Source organism: Tachysurus vachellii, chromosome 12 (assembly GCF_030014155.1).
Source record: "Tachysurus vachellii isolate PV-2020 chromosome 12, HZAU_Pvac_v1, whole genome shotgun sequence".
In the NCBI taxonomy this organism is placed as follows: domain Eukaryota; kingdom Metazoa; phylum Chordata; class Actinopteri; order Siluriformes; family Bagridae; genus Tachysurus; species Tachysurus vachellii.
Window position 1 is genome coordinate 19,553,315 of NC_083471.1, and position 23,092 is coordinate 19,576,406.

Genomic DNA, 23,092 nt, shown 5'->3' on the forward strand with positions numbered 1-23,092 from the left:
TCACTAGTCTCTTTTTGAATGAGATGCTTTACAAAGCCTTTGGCCAGGTTGTGGAGGCTTCATTGGCGAATCATTGCTTTTTAAAATGTACAGTAAATGACATGCTTCACTGCTGTTGCCTGATATTGAGTCGAATCGAATTCTGACTGGTCAAGCTTGTTACTAAGCAACTGCTTATTAAACCTGCACGTTCTTGGTTCCCACTGCTTGCACCAGAAGAATCCAAACTGACTATTTCACAAAGGCTGCTTGTCATGGACTTGTTCCATTGGTATTATGATAGCCTCCACTGTTCTAGTTTTGCTAATTCAGCCACAAGTGCCACATATAATGTACAAACACACACACACACACACACACACACACACACACACACAACTGTACTGCATATGAATATTTGAATATTTGAACAATGAATATTTTAGAAATGTAAACATACATTTTAGAAATTCATAGTTGCAGAAACTCTGCGAGTTTGTCTAAAGCCTGGTGATCCATGTTAGATCAATTAAACAAAAGGGATAAGACACAAAATCTATAGAGATAACGTGGTCAATATTACAGATTTGCTGTTTCATTCAATATTATTACATTTAAAATATATATTTAAGCATATTTAGGGCCATAACAAAAAAGTTTCAGATGTCTGAAATAGCTGGAATTGAACCCATGAACCCATGGAATTGAACGCAATTGTCCTTTCACATAGTGCAAGTATAATCTTTTGGCATGGAGGGGGCTCAGGTATCTTGACCGTAAAGAATAAAAGGGAAAAAACCTAAAAACTGCAACATCTACGTGTGTGTGTGTATATATATATATTCTCATATGTCCACATTCATGACTCATCTAACGGCATCTTATACACAATTTGCTCGTGGTTGTCTAACATGTCTCCTGAAATTGAGAGTGTAGATAAGAATAATCCGTTATGATAACCAAAGCTTTTTATTTTTATTTCAATGTATAAATATGGGGGGCACGGTGGCTTAGTGGTTAGCACGTTCGCCTCACACCTCCAGGGTTGGGGGTTCGATTCCCGCCTCCGCCTTGTGTGTGTGGAGTTTGCATGTTCTCCCCGTGCCTCGGGGGTTTCCTCCAGGTACTCCGATTTCCTCCCCCGGTCCAAAGACATGCATGGTAGGTTGATTGGCATCTCTGGAAAAATTGTCCGCAGTGTGTGAGTGTTTGATTGTGTGAGTGAATGAGAGCGTGTGTGTGTGTGCCCTGTGATGGGTTGGCACTCCAGGGTGTATCCTGCCTTGATGCCCAATGACGCCTGTGATAGGCACGTGACCCGAGAATAGTTCGGATAAGCGTTAGAAAATGAATGAATGAATGAATGAATGTATAAATATCATATATCTGTCTCTGTGTCTTACCGACATTAACCACTATTGACAATGTTGTTTTACTTTTGACTCTCCACAAGATTCATGTAAACCATGTATAAAACATGTTGACTCATACTGAAATGTTTTAACCTCCTAATAAGATGCAAGAATAAGAGCTAAATAAAAATATCTCTGCATTGGCTTTGCATCTATATTTTAATACGATCTATAGTCTCCAGTATTTAAATTAGTCGCCTTTGACACTTTACGGTTATCAAACACTCTTTGGATGAATTGAAAGAAAATCTCTAACCAACCAAATGATTCTGTCCTTGACTCTTAGGTTAATTAATCTCTGTAAGAGAAAATATTAAATGTGTAACTAAAATCTTCGTCATTTAAAGTTACATAAGCTTTGTTGTATCCTCAGTGCTCTTAGATCATTTCTATTCAAAAATGTATACAGATAACCGTGTAAATTTGTAAATGCCTTATTGTTGAGCCTAAGCTGTAAGACTGCACTCTCAGCTGTCATTTATTTGTGTGGAAAAACGCATGCACATTGTTAGAACAGCTTTCTCACTCCCCAAAAAAAGTACCTTTGTTATAAAATGTCTTTAGTCAGCATTTGTCTATGTATCATTCCCAGCCTGTTATAATGCTGCTGGAGACTTGGCATACATCAAAAACTAGAAGGCAAGCAAGCTGTGAGCAGAAACTTAAAAATAAACTCTGTGTAATGGATGACAATAGAAAGAAATCCAAGATGTTATATTCAGCTGTATAAACTCCAAGAAACAGAGATGTTCACAGCATGAGAATTTTCTGCATGACTAAATCGACGTGCAGAAAATCCCACCCCTTCATAATTACACACTGTCCTTATCATTTGTATCTGAATGGTTTTCTAAATGAGCAAAAAACAAATCTGAATCACTACGATTCAAAATTAACTAAGACATAAAGCGCTTCTGCTTTAACATAGCTGTTACCACACTTTTTTGTAAACAATGCAACGTGCATTTGTTCACTTTTATAAACTTCATTGTACCAGTCGATGTCTGAAAGAATTAAAAACATTGATATGATTGTGATTACATCACTCACTTGTTAAATAGTCGTGTCCTAATGGTTAGAGAGTCTGACTCCTAACCCTAAGGTTGTAGGTTCGAGTCTCGGGCCGGCCACGACTGAGGTGCCCTTGAGCAAGGCACCGAACCCCCCCAACTGCTCCCCGGGCGCCGCAGCATAAATGGCTGCCCACTTCTCCGGGTGTGTGTTCACGGTGTGTGTGTTCACTTCTGTGTGTGTGCACTTTGGATGGGTTAAACGCAGAGAACAAATTCTGAGTATGGGTCACCATACTTAGCCGTATGTCACGTCACTTTAATAAAATACGTTAGGTGCGTAGTTGCAGTGCAAAAAACACTAGCAAACAAGGAAACATTTGTTGGTTTATTCGGGGTATGAAGGGAGATACACAGATCATTTTCGAATGCATTGATTGATTGTTTTTCTCTTTTCTTATAGGACTTTGTCCAACTGGGTTTATGAACTTGACAAGTGGGCTCCATCCATTGTGAAAATAGCCTACAAGGTATGATTTTGCTGCTAACAGTCCAGACATAATATATAACTGGCTCTCTTTTAAATGTTTGTTTAGTATGCCATTATTGGGAATGCTTTAGGCATTGCTGTGTTTAGAATGGCCTCTTCTACCCAAAAAGGAATTTGATTAAAGGTAAAAAGATTACATCTTGTTCTACTCTATTTATAATCTCAGGCAAGGATCCTCATACCATTGCCAAGCCCATAGCCAAGGCTATGAAGCCTATTCAGTCACAGGCTTTACAAATAATATAGGTGAAATCTCACAATCTTCTTGCACCGTTTGTTCAGCAAATATTTGCTGAAAGAGGAGACACAATGAGAAGGATGAAGAGGTGCTTGCTTGCATGCTTTAAAGAAATACGAAGAAGGATGAATTGGATTCCAATTTTATCGCTGCTCCAGAATTTGAGGATTTCTATAAAAAAAGGCTGCCTGCTTTACCCACTTTACCCACTGCTTTAACCCCCAAAGGGGGGTCAAATTATTGGGACTATTGGGATCTCCAGAGCACCTACCTGTGTTTCTTTTTTTCTGCATGTAATCTTCAGGCCTGGCAGTCAGGAGATTGGTGGAATCTTTAATTCCATCTCTCTCCTGACTGACTCACATGCTTAAGTCTTAAATTTAGTAGACAACTACAGCTAGATCCCTGCTGTTATTTTGAGAATGTCAGTCTGTTACCCGAAAACTGTATTTTTTCAAGTAAAATAAATATTTATTTTTAATTACTTACTTACTAAATTAATTAATTATTACTGTCTGTCTGTCAGTCAGTCTATTTATCTCTCTATTCATTTATTTCTTTTTTTGTGTAAGGGCATGCCATCGATGAGAAGGTCATTAGTGCCTCAACTTCGTAGCGGGAAGTTCAACGTCCTCATAACCACCTATGAGTACATTATAAAGGACAAACAGATTCTAGCTAAGGTAAGTTACACACAAATAGGATGGTTTTGCTTTTGCTAAGGTACCTTATTCTGGTAAAAAAAAAAAAAAATAGAGCAAATCAAGTATTTCTCTACATCTTTGTGTATTATTCTTTTATTTTTAAGATCCGCTGGAAGTACATGATTGTGGATGAAGGTCATCGTATGAAGAACCACCACTGCAAGCTTACACAGGTGTTGAACACACATTATGTTGCCCCACGCAGGCTTTTGCTGACCGGTACTCCTCTGCAGAACAAACTACCTGAGCTTTGGGCTCTGCTCAACTTTCTCCTTCCCACAATCTTTAAAAGTTGCAGCACCTTTGAGCAGTGGTTCAACGCTCCATTTGCCATGACTGGGGAAAGGGTAAGATAATCTTTTACCTCTCAAGGATCCTACTCTTTGATCCCTACTCTTTCTGCATGCATTTTCATTAATAATATTATTGTTTTCTCTATCCTGTGGGTGCACATTATAAGCATTTTGCTTATAAGCATTATAAGCAATTGTTGTAATAGTAACAAATTTGTAACAGGTGGATCTAAATGAAGAGGAGACCATCCTGATCATCCGCCGTCTTCACAAAGTGCTGCGCCCTTTCTTGCTTCGTAGACTAAAGAAGGAAGTTGAGTCTCAGCTGCCTGAAAAGGTGATGGCTAACTAGATCGTCACTAAGTCAATTCGATCATACCAGGATCTCCTCTTAATCTCTCAGTTTATTGTATTTATTTAAGGTTTTCTGTAAATGTCCCCTTACTTTGCAGGTGGAGTATGTGATCAAATGTGACATGTCAGCTATCCAGAAAGTTCTATATAGGCACATGCAAGCCAAAGGCATTTTGCTTACAGATGGCTCAGAGAAAGACAAGAAGGTAAGTGAAAGAAAGTGCAGGAGAGTTTTTGCTTAGTCTGTTTGCATTCAGGATCCTTATTTTACCTTAATCTGCCACAGGGTAAAGGAGGGGCAAAGACTCTGATGAACACCATCATGCAGCTGAAGAAGATTTGCAACCACCCTTATATGTTCCAGCACATTGAGGTAAGTGCCAGCTGACAAACAATAGAGACGCTGCTGTAATCTACTGCTGGAATGCAAAGTGCATCCAAATGTCTCACACTTGGAAGGTGTCTTTAACTGTACACACTCCATTTTCTGTCTCCCCTTTTAGGAATCTTTTGCTGAGCACTTAGGCTTCCCAAATGGCATCATCAATGGGTGAGCAGTTTTTAAATTAAACCCAGTCTTTCGTAACTTCAATAACAAGCCAAAGGGATTAGTTATAACCTGATTCGTATTTGGGTTACAAAACCTGTCACTGCCTCCCGCTCTGCCAATCTGCAAGTGCTCTGCCATGGGTCGAGATTTATGAGATGTTCTTTTTTTGTCCAACAGTCCTGATCTGTATCGTGCTTCGGGAAAATTTGAGCTGCTGGACCGCATCCTGCCTAAGCTGCAGGTCACGAATCACAGAGTGTTGCTCTTTTGTCAGATGACTTCCCTAATGACCATCATGGAGGACTACTTCTCCTACCGCAACTTCCTCTACCTACGTCTAGACGGTGATCAACACATTATTTCGTTTTACCAAATAAGCAGGTTGGAGGTTGTCGAATAACACGTGCAATGAACAACTGTTGACGATCATCTGAGTACTTTAGAATCTTGTTTTCACTTCAATTCATCAGTAGGTGTTTTAGCTTATTTAAATTTTAATGAGGAAAGTGTTAGTCATCATATACTAAACCTAGTTGGGTTCCATTGCTGGTTCAAGCCAGGAAACTTTTTTTTTGGTCTCGTTTTCCAGGAACAACCAAGTCCGAAGATCGTGCTGCACTGCTGAAGAAGTTTAATGATGAGGGATCACAGTATTTCATCTTTCTGCTGAGCACCAGGGCAGGGGGTTTGGGCCTCAACCTGCAGGCTGCTGACACTGTTGTCATCTTTGATAGTGACTGGAATCCCCACCAGGTTTGACTTTAGATATTAAGAGCTATTGAAAACTTAGAGCTTTTAGCTCCCATCAGCTTTTTAATAGATTTTAATAATATATATATAATTTTGGATAAAGATTTGGAAAAAGTTGCATCATCTGAGGGTTACTTATATTCAGGCTAAATTTAACACTCTGTTTGTCTGTGTTGACATTTAAAAACATTTCAATTCTCCCAATGAACCCATTACTACTGTAGTTTTACATTTACAGCATTTGGCAGCCACCCTTATCCAGAGCGACTTACCTATATCTCATTTATATCCTTCTAAGCATTGGAGAGTTAGGGGCCTTGCTCAGGGGCCCGGCAATGGCATCTTGGTGGTGCTGGGGTTCGAACTCATGACCTTCTGATCAGTAGCCCAGCACATTAACCGCTGAGCACAAAATATGAAAGCTGCTCACCCAGCTTCACCTTCTTGAGCTAGCTAGTATGCCTGATAAAGGCCTACAGAATTGCTAAGGATTAATAGTTTGACCTTAGGCGTGTACAGGAAAGAAAATGAAGATGAAAATAATTTGACAGGGACTAAAAATGCCTATTTATTACATATTTTCAAAAAACATTTAAAACACTGATTGTATGCTTGTGAAACAAAGCAAACATAAGGGTTACGTTTCATGACAATGCATGGAAATAATGTTGCTAGTTGCACTCACTCTTTGGAACGATCTTTCCGTCTTTAGGATTTGCAGGCTCAGGACCGTGCTCACCGAATTGGACAGCAGAACGAGGTGCGCGTGCTGCGTCTCTGCACCGTCAACAGCGTAGAAGAGAAGATCCTCGCTGCTGCCAAATATAAACTTAATGTTGATCAGAAGGTCATCCAGGCAGGCATGTTTGACCAGAAATCCTCTGGTCACGAGCGCAGGGTTTTCCTGCAGGCCATCTTGGAACACGAGGAGCAAAACGAGGTAAGCCAATAGGAAACCGACAAAGAAACAACCTTGGTGCTAATTCAAATTTCACTGTACAGTTGTGCTCAAGTTTGCATACCTGTGAAGAAGTTGCACGATGTGTACCATTTTTTTTAAAGAAAACATGAGTGAGAAGGCAAAGCAAATATTTTTTTTTTTTTATAGAACTCAAGTTAATATGCAAGGCAAACAAAATGGCACAATCATCAAACCAAGCATAACAAAAAAGAAAATAAGGAAATAATCTCTGTTCAAAAGTTTGCATATCTTTAGTTCTTAATATCGTGTATTGCCCTCATTAGCATCAATGATGGCAAGCAGTCGTTTGTAATAATTGTGCATGAGGCCCTTAGTTCTCTCAGGTGGTATAGCTGCCCATTCTTCTTGGCAAAATGCCTCCAGTTCCTGTAAATCCTTTGGTTGTCTTGCGCAAACTGCAAGTTTGAGACCTCCCCAAAATGGCTCGATGATATTGAGGTCAGGAGACTGCGATGGTCGCTCCAGAACCTTCACCTTTTTCCGTTGTAGTCATTGTAGGCTCAACCTTGCCTTGTACTTTGGCATCGCTGTCATGTTGGTACATTCAAGGGCGTCTCATGCCCAGCTTTCTTGCTGTAGAATGCAAATTTGTCTGCCAGTATTTTCTGATAACATGCTGCATTTATCTTGCCATCAAACTTCTCTGTGCCATTGGAGCTCACACAGCCCCAAAACATAGACCACCAGGCTTTACATTGGGGATGGTGTACTTTTCACCGTAGGCTTTGTTGACTATAAAGTTGTGACAATAAAGTTAAATTTTGTCTCATCACTCAAAATGACTCTGCTCCAGAAGCTGTGAGTCTTGTTTAGGTGCTGTCTGGAGCACGCTTAGTGGCATGGGTGCAGTAACGGCTTTCTAATGGCAACTCAACCATGCAGGTCATTTGTGTTCAAGTACCTCCTTATTGTGCTTCTTGAAACACCACCACCACTTTTTTCCAGAGCAGCCTGTATATCTCTCGAAGATGTTTGTGGGTTTTTTTTGCGTCCCGAACAATTCTTCTGGCAGTAGTGGGGGAAATTTTTCTTGGTCGACCTGACAGTGGCTTAATATCAACAGAAGCTCTTATTTTCTGCCTCTTTATCAGAGTTTGAACAGTACTGACTAGTAATTAAAAAGTGAGATCTCGTTTTATGTCCTTTTCCTTTTCTACTTCACTTTAATAGCCATTTAAACCTCGTGTCAACCTGAGTGGGTATAATGTGGCCAAATATTTAAGGATATGTAAATGTTTGATCAGGGTTCTTTAGGAGATTTCAGTTATCATTAGGTTTTAAAAAAGGAGTCGAACAACTATGTGATAATTTGTGACATCACATGACCGCTATCCTTAAATAAGAAAAAAATCTTTTGCATTATCAGCCATATTTTCCAAATAAATGCCATGGTTTTACAATTACTTCTTTAAATGATATTAAATTTAAAAAGAAAATTCATCAAGTATTTTTGCAGGAAAGTAGCCTGATAATGTGGATTTTGAAATGCAGGGGCCCAGAGCATATTTGGAATAGTGAACGTGTGTTGAGATGGCGTAATGGAGCTCTTGAATTGAGTCTTGGTCTGAAATCACAGTTATGCTGAATGCTGTTAACACCTCCTTTCTTCAACAGACTGTGGCCTTACACCATCTTAACCATCACATCTTTTAGAACTGGTTCTGCTTTATTTACTAAAATAAGAATAAAAATTAATTCTCTGTTTAACTGGATTACGATTAAAATTGAGTGACCATAGATTTTTAATCAGTTTCATATGTGAACAAAACACCAAGCGGTCAGTCTCACTGCTTATATACATTTACTTTCAACAAGACTTTTCTTTTTCCATGTAGCAATTTTTAATAAATGGACTACTAACTATATTAAATAGTTAGTTATGATTTAGGATAGAATATGTTATAATATGTTAGTTTGGCCATAGATAGTAGTTAGATAGTAGTATTGCATAAAAGGTTTTCTTTGTGTAACATATAGTGTATAGTAGTTTATAGTAGTAGGCCACTAAAGGTTTTTAAATTATATTTAGATTTTCATCAAAATAGGAAAGCTGCTAACTGGGATATAAAGTAAATAAGCAGCCATAGCATTATAGTACATTATATTATCCTAGTGAGGGCATTTTTCCTGCCCCTCTCTCTTTCTCCCTCCCTTTCTCTCTCCCACCAAACCCCCTCCATCCCCCCCTCTCTTTCCCTCTCTCTCTCTCTCTCTCTCTTTCTCACTCTCTCCCTCTCTCTCCCTCTCTCTCTCTCTCTCTCTCTCTCTCTCTCTCTCTCTCTCTCTTTCTGCCTCATTTGCATTCTGTCCCATTTGCATTCTGTCTCATTTTCTGTCTCATTTCTGTCTCTCTCTCTCATTTGCATCACATTTAAGGTCTAAATGATGGCACTATCAATTTTAAAGCTTCATTACTCTCTGAGTGTTATATTAATTTTCTTGCTAGTTTTGTGATTGACTAAAGGTTTCAGGAAAATGTAATAACTTGCAATCTAAATATACATGACACAGCTAGCATACCTTGAACTTAGATTGAAATCTGTCACAGTTCACCAGTATATAATTAAATCTGTAAATCCTGTGTGAATTTAAAATGAGCTTCAATTAATATGTAACTTTTAAAAGGTATAACTGTGTAAATGCATAAATTATGAAACAAGCACTTATTACACAAAGTCTAAAATTAGGACAAAAGGAAAGTGGAGGTACTGTGACAGAATTACAGTATTAGTCAAGTCAGTGTTCAGATCTGTAAATAGGCTTATATTCTTACCAAGAAAAGTGGTTTTGCTTTCTTTAAAGGTTTATCTTTATGACATTTATTTAAACATGTCATATAGAGTTTTTGTGTCACAACCAAACCAACAGATTTATATCCCTGGTTTATAAGGAATACGAACAATCCAATGCAACAGCCCTATATATGTTTTTCACAGACACCATGCATTTATCTCATTTATACACCTGAGCAGTTGAGGCTTGAGAGCCTTGTTTAATGGCCCAGCAGTAGCAGTGGTGAGATTTGAACCCATAATCTTCTGATCACTATTCCAGTGTCTTAACCACCATTATACACTGGCACCGTTCAGGGAATGGGATACATTAGGCAGAGCATAAGTAAAGTTGCTTGGAAGGCACTTTGTAACGCGGTTATGTCCACCAGATTCATTAGGACTCCATAAAGACTGTCTTGACACTCTAAACTCCATTGACATGCCACTCACGGCACTTTGCATTCTTACTAACATACTTGCACATTTTTGGCACCTTTCTGTACACACTGCTTAGTTTTATCTTCAGTTCTGTTGTATACAGTCTGTGTGGAGATTTCCTTCCTTCTGGGGAGATTTTTTTTAATGCACAGGCTAAGGATAAGTAGGTCAGGTTGCCTTCAAGATGAAGGCTGTTACATATTTTATAATTCATTGATTCCTTGGTTGATTTATTCATTCATTTTTATTTGTTTTGTAAAGTGTTTATTTTTCTTTTATCCACATTAATGCATAAAATACTGACTGCAAAAAAGCAAGTGTTTCTCCCTTTCCTAGGTTTGTGTCTTAGTATATTTTATCAGAATTAAAAAATAGCTCAGATTTATTCAGCACATATATTGGAAAATAAATTAGAAACTGCTAAGACTGAGTGAGAGAGCTGTGATTGTTAGGCAGCAGACCTCATTACATTCAAGCTCCTGCAGGTGATAAGAAAAATTATAGGCATATTTGTATGTAAATTTTAATTTGTATGCACAACTACAATATCTGTAAATGCAGTATATGTTATATAAACCATACTAATACTTTCCTAATCTTGTCTGTCTTTGTTAGTCATATTCTCATTTTTAGGTGCTGTGTGGGGAAAAAATTGAGTTATTCTAGTGCGATTACTGTTTTTGCTGTTTTAAGGTCAATGTTTCATTTAGATGATGGTGTGTATTGGGGCAGCATTTCACAATAAATGAAGAGTTGCAAAATATGTATAGTTTTGAGATTTCGATGGCAGAGAGACATGAAACACAACACATATGCCTGGGTAATAACACCCATTAATCACTTTTTAACATTTAGTTATAAACACAGAATGAAACACCACATTTTGTACAGCAAATTGCAGCCCATGTCAGTATTCATCTATAAGCGAGCAGAGTTTTAGTTTGAAATGCCTGTTTCCTGGTCATCAAGAGGTCTTGAACAGACAAGATTGACCTGCAATTTCAGTTAGATGTACAGATGAGAGTTCATTTTAGTGATTCGTTCATCTTTAGCACATGCTTTATCATGGCCAAGGCTGTAGTGGAGTGGATCTGTATATTTGACACACAATAGGGATACAACCTGGGTGGGAGTTCCATACAAACACAGCACATACGATTACAGACAATTTAAATGAAGCAGACTAACAGTTGGTTTTGGGGATGTAACTAATCCACACAGACAGTAATCAACCCTCAGGACCAATCCAAGGATCCTGGAGCTTGGACGCTACCTGCTCCACTGCTTTTACAGGTTTTTACAGGAATTTACATATTTACTTGTCTTTGCCATGTGATTTTGCACTAAACCCTTGTTATAGTCATTAAAAAACTGAGCAGTGTCTTAACACAGTTTTTAAACAAGACAGACATTTGTCTCACTTCAGCCTTTCTAATTTTTATTTGTGTATTTTATTATAATATCAGGAGGAAGATGAAGTTCCAGATGATGAAACGTTAAATCAAATGATTGCCCGTAATGAGGATGAATTTGAGCTTTTCATGGTAAGAATGACATGGTCACTTCCAGCAAGAGTGTGTAATATATATCTATGTGTGGGTGTATGTGTGTGTCTGTATTGGTTTAAAATGCTTCATATAAGTTTAACAGCAAGCCATGAGGATAAAAATGTCTTGTTCCTTTAGCGCATGGACCTGGATCGCCGTCGCGAAGATGCACGTAACCCTAAGCGTAAGCCTCGTCTAATGGAGGAGGACGAGCTACCGTCTTGGATAATTAAAGACGATGCTGAGGTGGAGCGGCTCACCTGTGAGGAAGAGAAAGAGAAGATGTTCCCCCGTGGATCACGTCACCGCAGGGACGTGGATTACAGCGACACGCTGACTGAGAAACAGTGGCTGAGAGTAAGGGCAAAATGTCACCTAATTTTTTTACTATATGAAAGGTAGCACTGTGAAGATTTCGACATGTCATTCTGTCACCAAACCTAGCCTCAAGTGTAGTCCAGATCTTGATGTAATATTTAATTGAAAGTAACAGAATCGTCTGACTTTGTTGTAAAGAACAAACCATTTAAAAATGTGCCCTGCTAATGAACTAAAATCAGCACATGCAATCATGTTAACATCTGTAGAAATTTGTTAACCAGGCAGATTTACAAAAATGACCTACAGACCGTAGATTCTTTCAAATGAGCAATGTAATATGCCATGCCATGCCTTGGTTTACTATACTATACTATACTATACTATACTATACTATACTATACTATACTATACTATACTATACTATACTATACTGTATATATATTATGTAGTTTAAAACATCCATCTTGCTGTCAGAGCAACTTAAACAGTTTAGCACCCACAGTATGATTTACTACAGATGAAAGCTAAACTTTAACAGTAACACATCTAAATAACTAAAGCATCTTAATAACTATCAAAATTTTTTGACAAAAGTAAATTTATTGGACAAAATGATGTGTAGAAGAATCTCTCCTCAACAGAGAAAGGATTACTCTAAATCATCTCATTGGTTTACGTTGACTTATTCAGTATATTAAGTCCACCATATACCATATACATATATATATGTGTGTGTGTGTGTGCACTCTCAGGCTGTGATGGGCCAAACACAGACACAGCAAGTGCAGTTTTATTCACAGTGGATATGTGAAGCCATCTTTAAATGCGGGAAAAGTGCAATAAAAAGCTTTATCTTAAGTGTTGGTGGTGTGGTGCAGAGCTTCAGAGACTCTGCGGCAAGGTGAGACCCAGAAAGCTGCGGACAAGAGGAGGAAAAAAACGCACATTAGTCCTCGTGCCGCACTTTTCCTTACTTTCACAGTGGTGAAAATGCTGCTCTTTGCTTCAGCACTGCCGATGTTGAAATGGTACAGTATTGTCCATACAGTACCCAGCCTGTAGCAGAGGGAAGCGCGATGAAATACCGGTGAATAGAGGCAGTGCAGGCCTTGTGTCACAATATATAAGTTGCCATACATATTGAGTCACTCTGGAGCTTTGTTGTATGAATCAAAGTCCAAATACATTTACATTCACCGGATATTCTGGGTTTGAGCATATTTCTCTCTCTTGCTCTTGCTCTCTCTCTCTCTCACTGATCTGTCTTGATGAAGGACCATGTTCTCAGGTTCAATCACTATAAATCCTATTCTTTAAAGAAATTATCGCCTTTCATAACAGATCTTCATTGCTAATTGTTATAATAACTGAATATTTTTGTAATATCAATTACTTGTGTGTAATTTTGAACTTGTTCGTTTACACTATTCCACTATTATTCTTTCTGCACCTCACACAACAGACTACATCTCAATAAATGTAGATTCTTTGCAAAAGAATATTCACAAACACAATATTTTGCTTATTGTTGCATTGAGAGAATCTCATTAGATATCTTTCCCAACTCGTGTTACTCACTCTATTCTTTTAGTGCATAATTGTCTCTGTGACATGACTGAAAAGCACTTCTCAGACAGTCCTGCAAATGAAACAACATAAATCAGTCAGACTCAGTCCTCACCACGGTTCATGGAAATAAGCAACGAATTAGCCCAAACAGGCCATCTGACATCTCATTACAAACCGGCTTGTTTTGCACCTCCATTTCCCTGAGACACACATCCTTGTTAGATGCCAGCTCACGTTCTTGTTTCCCAGTTTGCTCTGAACCTGCCCCAAGAAGCCAAGCTCTAGTGAGGAAAGTCGAGACTTGGACATTTGGACAGAGACTGGATGAGTGGCGCAAAAACTGTGTTTGTTGTTTGTTTATTCAGATTGTCATTATTATGTTTTGACTGATGTAAAGATCTTATCTTGGAGTCAATCTAGCATAAATCACAGCGGTTTTGTGAAAATAGTTTTCATACAACTGTACATGACGCATTACAACGTGTTTTTAGGTTCACATGGCTCACCGAGTTTGTAAACAGTCTGAATTACAATAAGCCTTATTGAGACGTTGTACAAGTTCAATATAAAAACTAGACAACATCTTGATGTAATCGTTCCTGCTAAGACCAAACCACACTTAGAAAGTTCCAGAGGAAATTATCGATAATATCTCTCTCTCAGAGCAGTCCTACAGCCTTTTAATAAACTGAATGTTCAGGGGATTTTCGTGTCGTAATCCTTCCCTTCTCCTTTCACACACAATTTATTAACGCGTTTTAATGTGACGAAAGACAAAAGTGTACATTTCAGCCTGGAAAATAAGCTTAATCTTGTTTCTTGTTCATTGTAGTTCTGTGGTGAAATATAACTGCCTTGTAGTCATTTAAGGTTTTATGATTCCTGCAGTAAATCTCAGAAAAGTTGCAGCATTTAATCGATTTAAAATGAAAGAGCTTGAGCGTTTAGACAAGGGCACACATTCAATTTTGTGTGTAGCGACCTTCTGTTTCGGGTCTGTTGTCCTCCTGATTAGTTCTTGAAATCGAACGGTCTAGCCACACAGTACTTGCAATACATCATTAGGTTTGGAACACTGCTAGCATCTCCTTACTTTGATAACCTAGGATTATTTGCCTCCCTGTCTAAGCACCTGACTTCATCTTCAGTAGGTGTGTTGAAGTAATAGTCAAGAGCAGAATTTGATTGTTATGATGGATCAATTATGTGCTGGAATTCAAGCCCAAACATAAAAGTTTAAAGGTGATTACAAGATAAAGAGTTTAACCCCGAGTCCTTTTTTGCTTTTTAAAGTTTATTTCAAGTTTTTGAAAGTATACTATACTTAAAGTATTACTAAAAGGCATTAGGTCCCTAGAAATGAATCACAATCCATATAGAGCCAGCTAGATTTGTGCACTATGGATATGTACATTCTCCAAGCCTTATATCTTCTGCCTTGTATCTCATGGTATGCACTGAAATATTGTGAAATACTTGAACATTCAGGAATGAATATGAATCAAGTGAAGTAAATTAAACTGGCCTAGTCATAGTGCTTCTTCTTAAAACAGAAATAACATCTGTTTTGTGTTATTTGAATCTGGAAAACAAAAGCATGTTGAAGAGAGAACATCTTCGCACTATGGAAGCGGTTAAGATTATTACTGCATTGTTATTCTCAACAAATGAATACATTTTAATCTATAACCAGAAAAAACATACCGTATATGAATATTTTCATCATATATGCTTTCTCATACGGTACGCTTGGTGAAATTTGCAGTTTTGCAGGATGTAATCTTTTGTCTTCATGCTGTGTAATGAAATATAAATGACATAAATAATCCCATTGCTATTGCAGTATTTCATTTGTTTCCTGTATTACACAGGCGCACTTTAGATTTATATTTGTATTTGATTATGAAATCAATTTTGCTCTACCTTTGCTGTTGTCATACTTAATTTGTATTCTAGTTTGTAAAGCTTCTCATGTGTGGTCCTGCAGGCCATTGAAGATGGCAACCTGGAGGAGATGGAAGAGGAGATCCGTCTGAAGAAGCGCAAGCGCAGGAGACACGTAGACAAAGGCAGCCGACGTGAGGACGGGGACAAGGCGAAAAAGAGGAGGGGACGACCTCCGGCCGAAAAGCTCTCGCCCAACCCTCCCAAACTCACCAAACAGATGAGTGCCATCATTGAGACTGTCATCAACTACAGAGATGGGTATGAGCGTATAGAAATTTATTTCTCCTGTGTGTGACTCAGATCTTCCTCTGTTTCACATTTGATCTCTTATTGTTTTGACTGTCAAACCAAACTCTTTATAAATTTACCGCAGTCAAAACACTAACAGGGACAGCCAAGATCGTTTCATTTTATTGCAGGTTATGTAACGTATTGAGGCACACATACTACTGATATTTTTCTTCCCTTTTATGGAAAGATGGGATGTCTGTGATGTACTGAATGGACCGTGCTTACTTCACAAGGCGCTCATATTTTTCTGCATGGCAGTGGTGACCTGTTTTAACTGTATATAATTAAGATGAGATTGACATTGATTAGTAGGGAATATCACATAGGGGTTTGCCTGGCAGTTCTGCCATGTGCCTAAGGACGTCTGGGGCCACTTGCTATAAGGATTGAGTAAGCACCATTTGTCAGTCAAGTGGAACAACAGGCAGGACACTTTAGCAGAAAGGTCACGCATGGTCCGACACTTTAATTCTAGCTCACGCTACATTGCCATGTCTCCATGGTTACAGCATATAGTTCATGCTCATTTTGACCAAAACTGAACTTATTGATATATCTCAGATGTTGATTCATATTGTTTATACTCATTCCAAACAAGTAAGCCTAAAACATTTAGATTTAAAGATGCTTCAATAACTGTCCCTACTCCTGTTTACAAACGATTTGAGTTCTTAATTATACTCAGCACAATATTTATGGTAATTTCCTTGATTGTTCATAGTGTAACTAGTGGCAAAATTCTATTTCTTGGTAAATTCCATTTACTATCCCTATAGCTGATATAAAATAGCCCATGGAGTGTGAAGGTAAATGGTAATGAGTGTGATTATGAGTGATTTCTGAAAATCTCTTTCCAGAAGATAAAAGTATCCAGCAGACTGTAATTATACCAATATGCCCTTTATTATAAATGTGCCCAGTCTCTGGTTCTTTTTCTCTGATTCTTTTTCCAGTTTCTTTGTTGATGTCTTGGGGTGTAGTTAAACATTATAGACCAAAATTTGTTCATCTCTGGTAGTTAGGTCTCCTACCTGTGTGGATGATTTCTATTTTTGTACACAATTGTTTCTTTCACTAGTTGGGAATCTGCTCCTAAAGAAAGACTGGACTTGTGCCAGAAAGACACAGAACAACTATAGACGCACTTTAAAGTTAGGTTTAAATTGTGCTATTGGCCAAACACAAGCTTCTAAATTGCTAATTCACTTGTTAATAATTGTCATCAATCTTCCAGTCTGCTTAAAGAAACAGTCAACTTCGTGAGTGTCATCTTCTGACCCGCTGAAATTCACTAAAATAAAATAAAATTAAAACTATAATGTATAAACAGAAATAAAATATAAATAATTAATAAATCTGTGTCAAATTTATTGTTTTAAAATGGCCTCTCGTGTACAAAGTAGATGCCGTGATTGCCAGAAGAAGTGTACTAAATATCTTCATCCTATGCGTAACTTTTTTGTTCGCCACTGGAGCTGTGGTAGAATTTAAGTAGACTTTGAAAATCAATCACATTTTTTGTCACATCTAGTCCAGAGGAATCTTCTAAAAATAGGTTCTGTTTTCTCCAATTACAGATCAGGCCGTCAGCTCAGCGAGGTTTTTGTACAACTGCCTTCCAGGAAAGAGCTCCCAGAGTACTACGAACTGATAAGGAAACCAGTGGACTTCAAGAAGATCAAGGTATATTTTTAAAAAACAAAAACCAAAAAAAAAAAATAAAAAAAAAACAGGTAAAAGGCTACCTCCCTTCCTCAGATGTAACTCCATTCTCTAATAACAGCCTTATTCACTGTTGTGACACATTATTAGATAGATAATATCTTGAGTGACACTTCAATTACTCAGGACAGATCATCACAGGAACAAGCAGATATGTAAAAGGTTTTCAATTCACAACGAGACATTGAATTAATATGATGTTACTGGGTTCATTTCATTTGGAATATAACGTTACGTGTGGACCATATTTTTTTTTAGATGTTGTTATTTCCAATTCTAAGAGATAATTAATGCAGTGGTGTGTATATTTGTAGGACAGAGTGCGCAACCATAAGTACAGGAGCCTGGGAGATTTGGAAAAAGACGTAATGCTCCTCTGCCACAATGCTCAAACCTACAATCTAGAAGGCTCTCAGGTGAGTTTTTGAAAGCACATCTTATAGTTTCAGACCAGAAACGCAGTTGGATTTGGGTCTTTAAATACTGGCCATATGAGAGTTGAGACTAACTTTCCACAGAATGTTCTTTTGCAATGTCACGGAACTTTGCCAGGAAGTGCAGGTTTACGGGCCAAAATTCTGTACTCTGTAATTGATTCCATCATTTTATCTACTTCGAAATGCTCACATCTGTAAAGAGAATTTGTATTTCAACACAACTCCCTCTACATTCTCCGAGAACCAGGAATTTTTTGCATTCTGTGCCTCCGCTAAACAGATTATGCAGTTTTATTTCAGGCACGTTAACACAGCTTATACACTACATACTAATAATTCATTAATGCTACAAATGCCAAATGGGTGTTAATTTTCCTTGCACTATAGATTCCTTTTACACTCTTAAAAAACTTTATAGGTAAACAAGCTTTGTCTTGTCTATAAACTTTTCCTTTATTAATGAATAATTGAGTTTATATGATGCCATCTTCTAGATCTTCGAGGACTCCATAGTACTGCAGTCTGTATTTAGGAGTGCTAGGCAGAAGATTGCCAAAGAGGAGAGTGAGGATGACAGCAATGAGGAAGATGATGAGGAGGAGTCAGATGCTGAGTGTAAGAAAAGATCAGATTTTTCCTGTTATGGCTCTATGTCCAAGCATCATTTTATAGACTCCACGAATAAACAAACATATATAATTTTTTTAAGACACTGATCTTAAAATTTCATAAAACAAGTAGGAATTTCAAAATAACCTTAATACACAGCAACAGCGCATTTGATTAATTTTGCATAAATGTGGTTGCATCAGCTTGAAAAATTAGCACTTGCCTTATAAAACAACTAGGTTTTCCTCTTCATGACACAGAAGACTTTATGTTAACTAACTTAGAGTAAATTAGGTGCTCACTTTTGATGTCATTCTCAATGATTAAAGATAGGGTCTCCGATATTTGAGAAAGGCTTCAGAAAACTGAGTCGGGACGACAAGCTAAACAAAAATCAAAGCAAACGTGTAGCCAATGAGCAGAAAGGGGCTGGTCTTGTCAATATGCGGTGGAGAGAGTGTTCAGTGCGCATGTGTGACATTAGCAGAAATCAGTTTTAACATTGACATGGAGGATAAAAGCAAAGAAAGAAAGCGAAGAAAAGCTTACGATAAGGCAAGAAGTAGGACCGTGTTAATATAGGATCAGCTTTCCAGCGCTGGAGAGAACTGAAGGAGCGGGAAGTTGGCCGCATATTCACAGATTCAAGTTTCCCGAGTCAATAACTCTTGAGCTAAACGCTGTTACTAGCAAAACATGGTTTTAGCTGCCTCTCTACATTACTACTATAGAAAAGAGGTGTTATTTGTGTAGTAACAGCGTTTAGATCAGGAGTTATTGACTCGGGAAATTCGAATCTGTGAATATGCGCACATGCACACATGCGCACTGAACACTCTCTCCGTCCATATTGACAAGACCCACCCCTTTCTGCTCATTGGCTACACGTTTGTTTTGATTTTTGTTTTGTTTGGTGGCCCAACGCAGTTTTCTGAAGCATTTCTCAAATATCGGAGATCCTAACGTTAATTTACTTGTTGATGTGATTTCTGCCCATTGCAAGCATAAGGCCTCTGTGTCACGTTAGAAGCTAAAGAAAGCGTAATTTAACACGCTGGAATTTTAAGGAAGTTTGTATGTGTGGTAATATTGTTTTTGGTTTATTTTTCGCAATATGGTTTCCACCCCAGCTAAGTCAGTGAAGTTAAAGATCAAGCTGAGCAAGCGGGAAGAGCGCAGCCAAGAAAGAGGGAAGAAGCGGCCGAGCCGGGTCAAGGCCAAGCCTGTTGTCAGTGACGATGACAGTGATGAGGATCAGGAAGAGAATGTAGGTTTATCTCAAATCAGCTTGCCACATTACAAACTACACTTTCTAATACACCAGAGTTCATATAGCATTATATTATTTAGTTGCATTGTATTACATTGACAGCACAAAAAATGTTTTTTCTTCTTCAGTCCAAATTTTCTGTTCCTGATTTTTTGGCATTGAGGCACATAGCTTTGTTTTATGACCGTGTTCTTTGTGCTGCTTAAAAAAGGTGTCTCAGATGCTCGACATTTAGCAACATAGAAGGCGTAAAGTACTCTGCCAATTTAACAATTAATGTCATTTGTGGACATAATTCACAGATTCTGAGCCTAAATTTAACACGTGGGAATGCACACCTTTAATTATTGCCTAAATATGGACTCTGATCTGTGTTTACATTACCTTTAGCTACCCTTCAAAACAAACACACTTATTTATTCAGTTGATTTCTATTCTAAAAGTAAATTTTTGTTGCTCACGGTTTACATGGGTCATGCACGTAATTGGGACCTGTCTCGACAAAAACGTGTGATCACTAGTAACACATACGGTTCATTAAAACTCTCAGATTTCTCAATCTTTAATAAAAATGATAGAAAAAGAAACATAAAGCTTGTGTTGGTCAAGGCGACGCACTGACAACTCCATATTACAATTTAATGGGAATGGGATGTTCGTCTGAACGCATTTAGGTCTGACAGCCAGGCGTTTACTTCTGGCCATGTAGTGTATGAGCAGTGACTCATATTAACATACTAAGGAGGCAGTTATTGATATGGATCAAGATTTATTTGTTGTTCAGCCAGCATTTCGCATTCCTCCTATCTCCTGACTTTATAATAGAGGCCCATGATCCTTCCTCACAATTTTTAATCCAGTCAGGATTAAAGCATCTGTTAATATTTGAGTGTAGCACCGGGCCCCATGCTTTGTCTCATTATCCCACACAAGTGTGACACTTAAAAGCAGCCAAGTCTCTTGAGACCGGCTGTTAATCCTGAACTGCAGATTGTTGATTGTTGGTATTACAACTCTGATTTCTACTTCCATTTGCCATCTCATCTCATTTGAAGTGTTGGTGTGATTCACAGGAGCAGTCTGAAGGCAGCCACACAGAAGATGAGTGACCACGGACCTATCTCTTCCTTTCTGTCATATGTTTCGTCTTGTTTTTGGGTCCATTGCCATCATACCTACTCATGTACCCTCCAAAGTCATTGAAAACATTGCAACAGTTAGATCTGGATTGCTCTCGGTTCATTTGACAGTTTTTGAACATATCTGTTTTGTTCGTCTTTCATTTGGCTTCACCGTTAGCAGTGTGACGATGAAACTGACCCTATGCGCTTGTACATGTTTTACCCATCTATAAATGTTTTTAGCACAAAAAAAACATGTTCTACAGAAATCTCTGCTTAGATTGTTGCGAGATAAATAGCAGTTCTCCTGCTCAAAATTTACGTATAAAATATCGAAGATTTTTATCTAAAGGATTTTATCAAGTAAACGGCACACTTGTGTCAAATAAATATCTTTGAATTTCATATACTCTTAACATTTTTACCAGATGAGCTCATGGCCTTAAACTGAAAAAACTCATATACTGTAATGTAGGTGCATTCAGTAGCACATTCTGCCGAGATGTTTAAACGTGGAAAGAATTTGACAATGATTTGGCCCACAGATAAACCTGTTGCAGTTTTAGTGGACACTTGAACAGAATTATCTTATACGCGACACTTCACTCTTGCTTCTGATTATCATGACTTTAATAGCAGCCTTCACAGCTCTAGATATTTTTATATTATCTTTTTCATAGATTTTAACTTTTGTTAAAATTCTGGATATTACAAAAGTACATTGTGTATTGCTTTGAGCTTGCATTGACCAGTATTAGTGTCTGCTTTCTCTGTCCTGATGTTTGTCCTCTTGTCCCAGATGAACTTTTTTCCAGCAATCTCTTCTGTATATCTTTATATATTTTTGCTTTATGCATGTCACTTTTCTGAAGTGTCATAATCATTGCTTTCTTTGCACAGTGTCTTTGTGGTTGTATCACATACCCCGAAGCAAATAAATGTCACTGATTTTGAAGGTTTGCTGTATATATTTAGTCCTTTGCCAAACTATTCCTACAAAGTTGGAAGTGAACAATGGTAACAGATCTCTTTGTATGCTGAAGCATTACAATTTTCCTTCAATGGAATTAGGAGGCCTAAAGCAGTTCCAGCATGACAATGCCCCTGTGTGCAACACGAGCTTTGCGAAGACATGGTTTGCCAAAGTTTAAGTATAACAAGGTTCAAGCACAGAGCTCTGACCTCAACCACACTGAACACTTTTGGGATGAACTGGAACACTGACTGCACCCATACCTTGAAATAGGTATATTGTCTCAAATAAGACAATTCAAGGTTTGAAATAACTAACATGCCTAAAAATAATCATAATAATCTCATATTAATTAAAAAATATACATTAAAATGTAATTAAAGACATTTTTACATATATCAATTAGAATCTTACGTATACACGAGTGAAGAATAAGCATCTGCCATACAAGTCCCCGTGAATAAGATGTTACTATAGCAACAATAATCCTGCGATACAATGGGCTTTTAACGACGTCAGACATTTCTATGTGATTATACTAATTTTCCTTGAATCAGCCAGTCTACCAGAAACATACTGATCCTATATAAGTAATCTGAAATTCTTCTTGAAAAGTATGCTGCCTTTAAATGCTCTCGTAGTTCTACTTCCAGGCCAGACATTTCATTCATTCATTCATTTTCTACCGCTTATCCGAACTACCTCGGGTCACGGGGAGCCTGTGCCTATCTCAGGCATCATCGGACATCAAGGCAGGATACACCCTGGACGGAGTGCCAAATGATCGTAGGGCACACACACACATACACACACTCTCATTCACTCATGCAATCACACACTAGGGACAATTTTCCAGAGATGCCAATCAACCTAATTGAAAAGCACTAATTGAAAGGAATGACTCTTTGTAATAACGTTAAATAATAATGCTACATGTTATACTCACCATTTTAATAAATGACCGTAGCTGGCCTATAGTAACTGGCATAATGTTCAAGGTAATATACAGTACTTGGGATGGATCATTGATAATAAGAAATAAAATAATTTGACATGTCATAATCTGTTTCTAACCACTGAAAGCTGATCATAAAGCATCCATCATTGTCCTTACCCTGTGCATACCCTGGCCTAGCCGAGAACCAGGGAACCGTAGAAAGGAAATCTTAGCCTCCACTTGCATCAAGCTAATTCTCCCCCCAAAGATCAAAAAGGCTCTATTATAGTGTGAGTGATTGCACAATTTAAACG

General features: G+C 37.9%; 1 protein-coding gene across 2 annotated transcripts in view; it reads left to right on the forward strand.

Moving 5' to 3' along the window:
* Positions 1-21,823, forward strand: part of smarca2 (SWI/SNF related, matrix associated, actin dependent regulator of chromatin, subfamily a, member 2) — a 43,423-nt gene extending 21,600 nt beyond the window's left edge. For both annotated transcript variants that reach the window (XM_060884135.1, XM_060884134.1), the window contains exons 17-34: positions 2,865-2,931; positions 3,762-3,872; positions 3,998-4,240; positions 4,410-4,523; positions 4,639-4,746; positions 4,827-4,913; positions 5,044-5,090; positions 5,268-5,434; positions 5,680-5,843; positions 6,553-6,780; positions 11,501-11,578; positions 11,720-11,938; positions 15,459-15,676; positions 17,287-17,392; positions 17,746-17,847; positions 18,363-18,483; positions 19,608-19,744; positions 20,821-21,823. In XM_060884135.1, the coding sequence (XP_060740118.1) occupies positions 2,865-2,931; positions 3,762-3,872; positions 3,998-4,240; positions 4,410-4,523; positions 4,639-4,746; positions 4,827-4,913; positions 5,044-5,090; positions 5,268-5,434; positions 5,680-5,843; positions 6,553-6,780; positions 11,501-11,578; positions 11,720-11,938; positions 15,459-15,676; positions 17,287-17,392; positions 17,746-17,847; positions 18,363-18,483; positions 19,608-19,744; positions 20,821-20,856 (2,353 nt within the window). In that variant the 3' untranslated portion in view covers positions 20,857-21,823. The remainder of the gene's footprint in view (positions 1-2,864; positions 2,932-3,761; positions 3,873-3,997; positions 4,241-4,409; positions 4,524-4,638; positions 4,747-4,826; positions 4,914-5,043; positions 5,091-5,267; positions 5,435-5,679; positions 5,844-6,552; positions 6,781-11,500; positions 11,579-11,719; positions 11,939-15,458; positions 15,677-17,286; positions 17,393-17,745; positions 17,848-18,362; positions 18,484-19,607; positions 19,745-20,820) is intronic.
* The last annotated feature ends 1,269 nt before the right edge of the window (positions 21,824-23,092 follow it).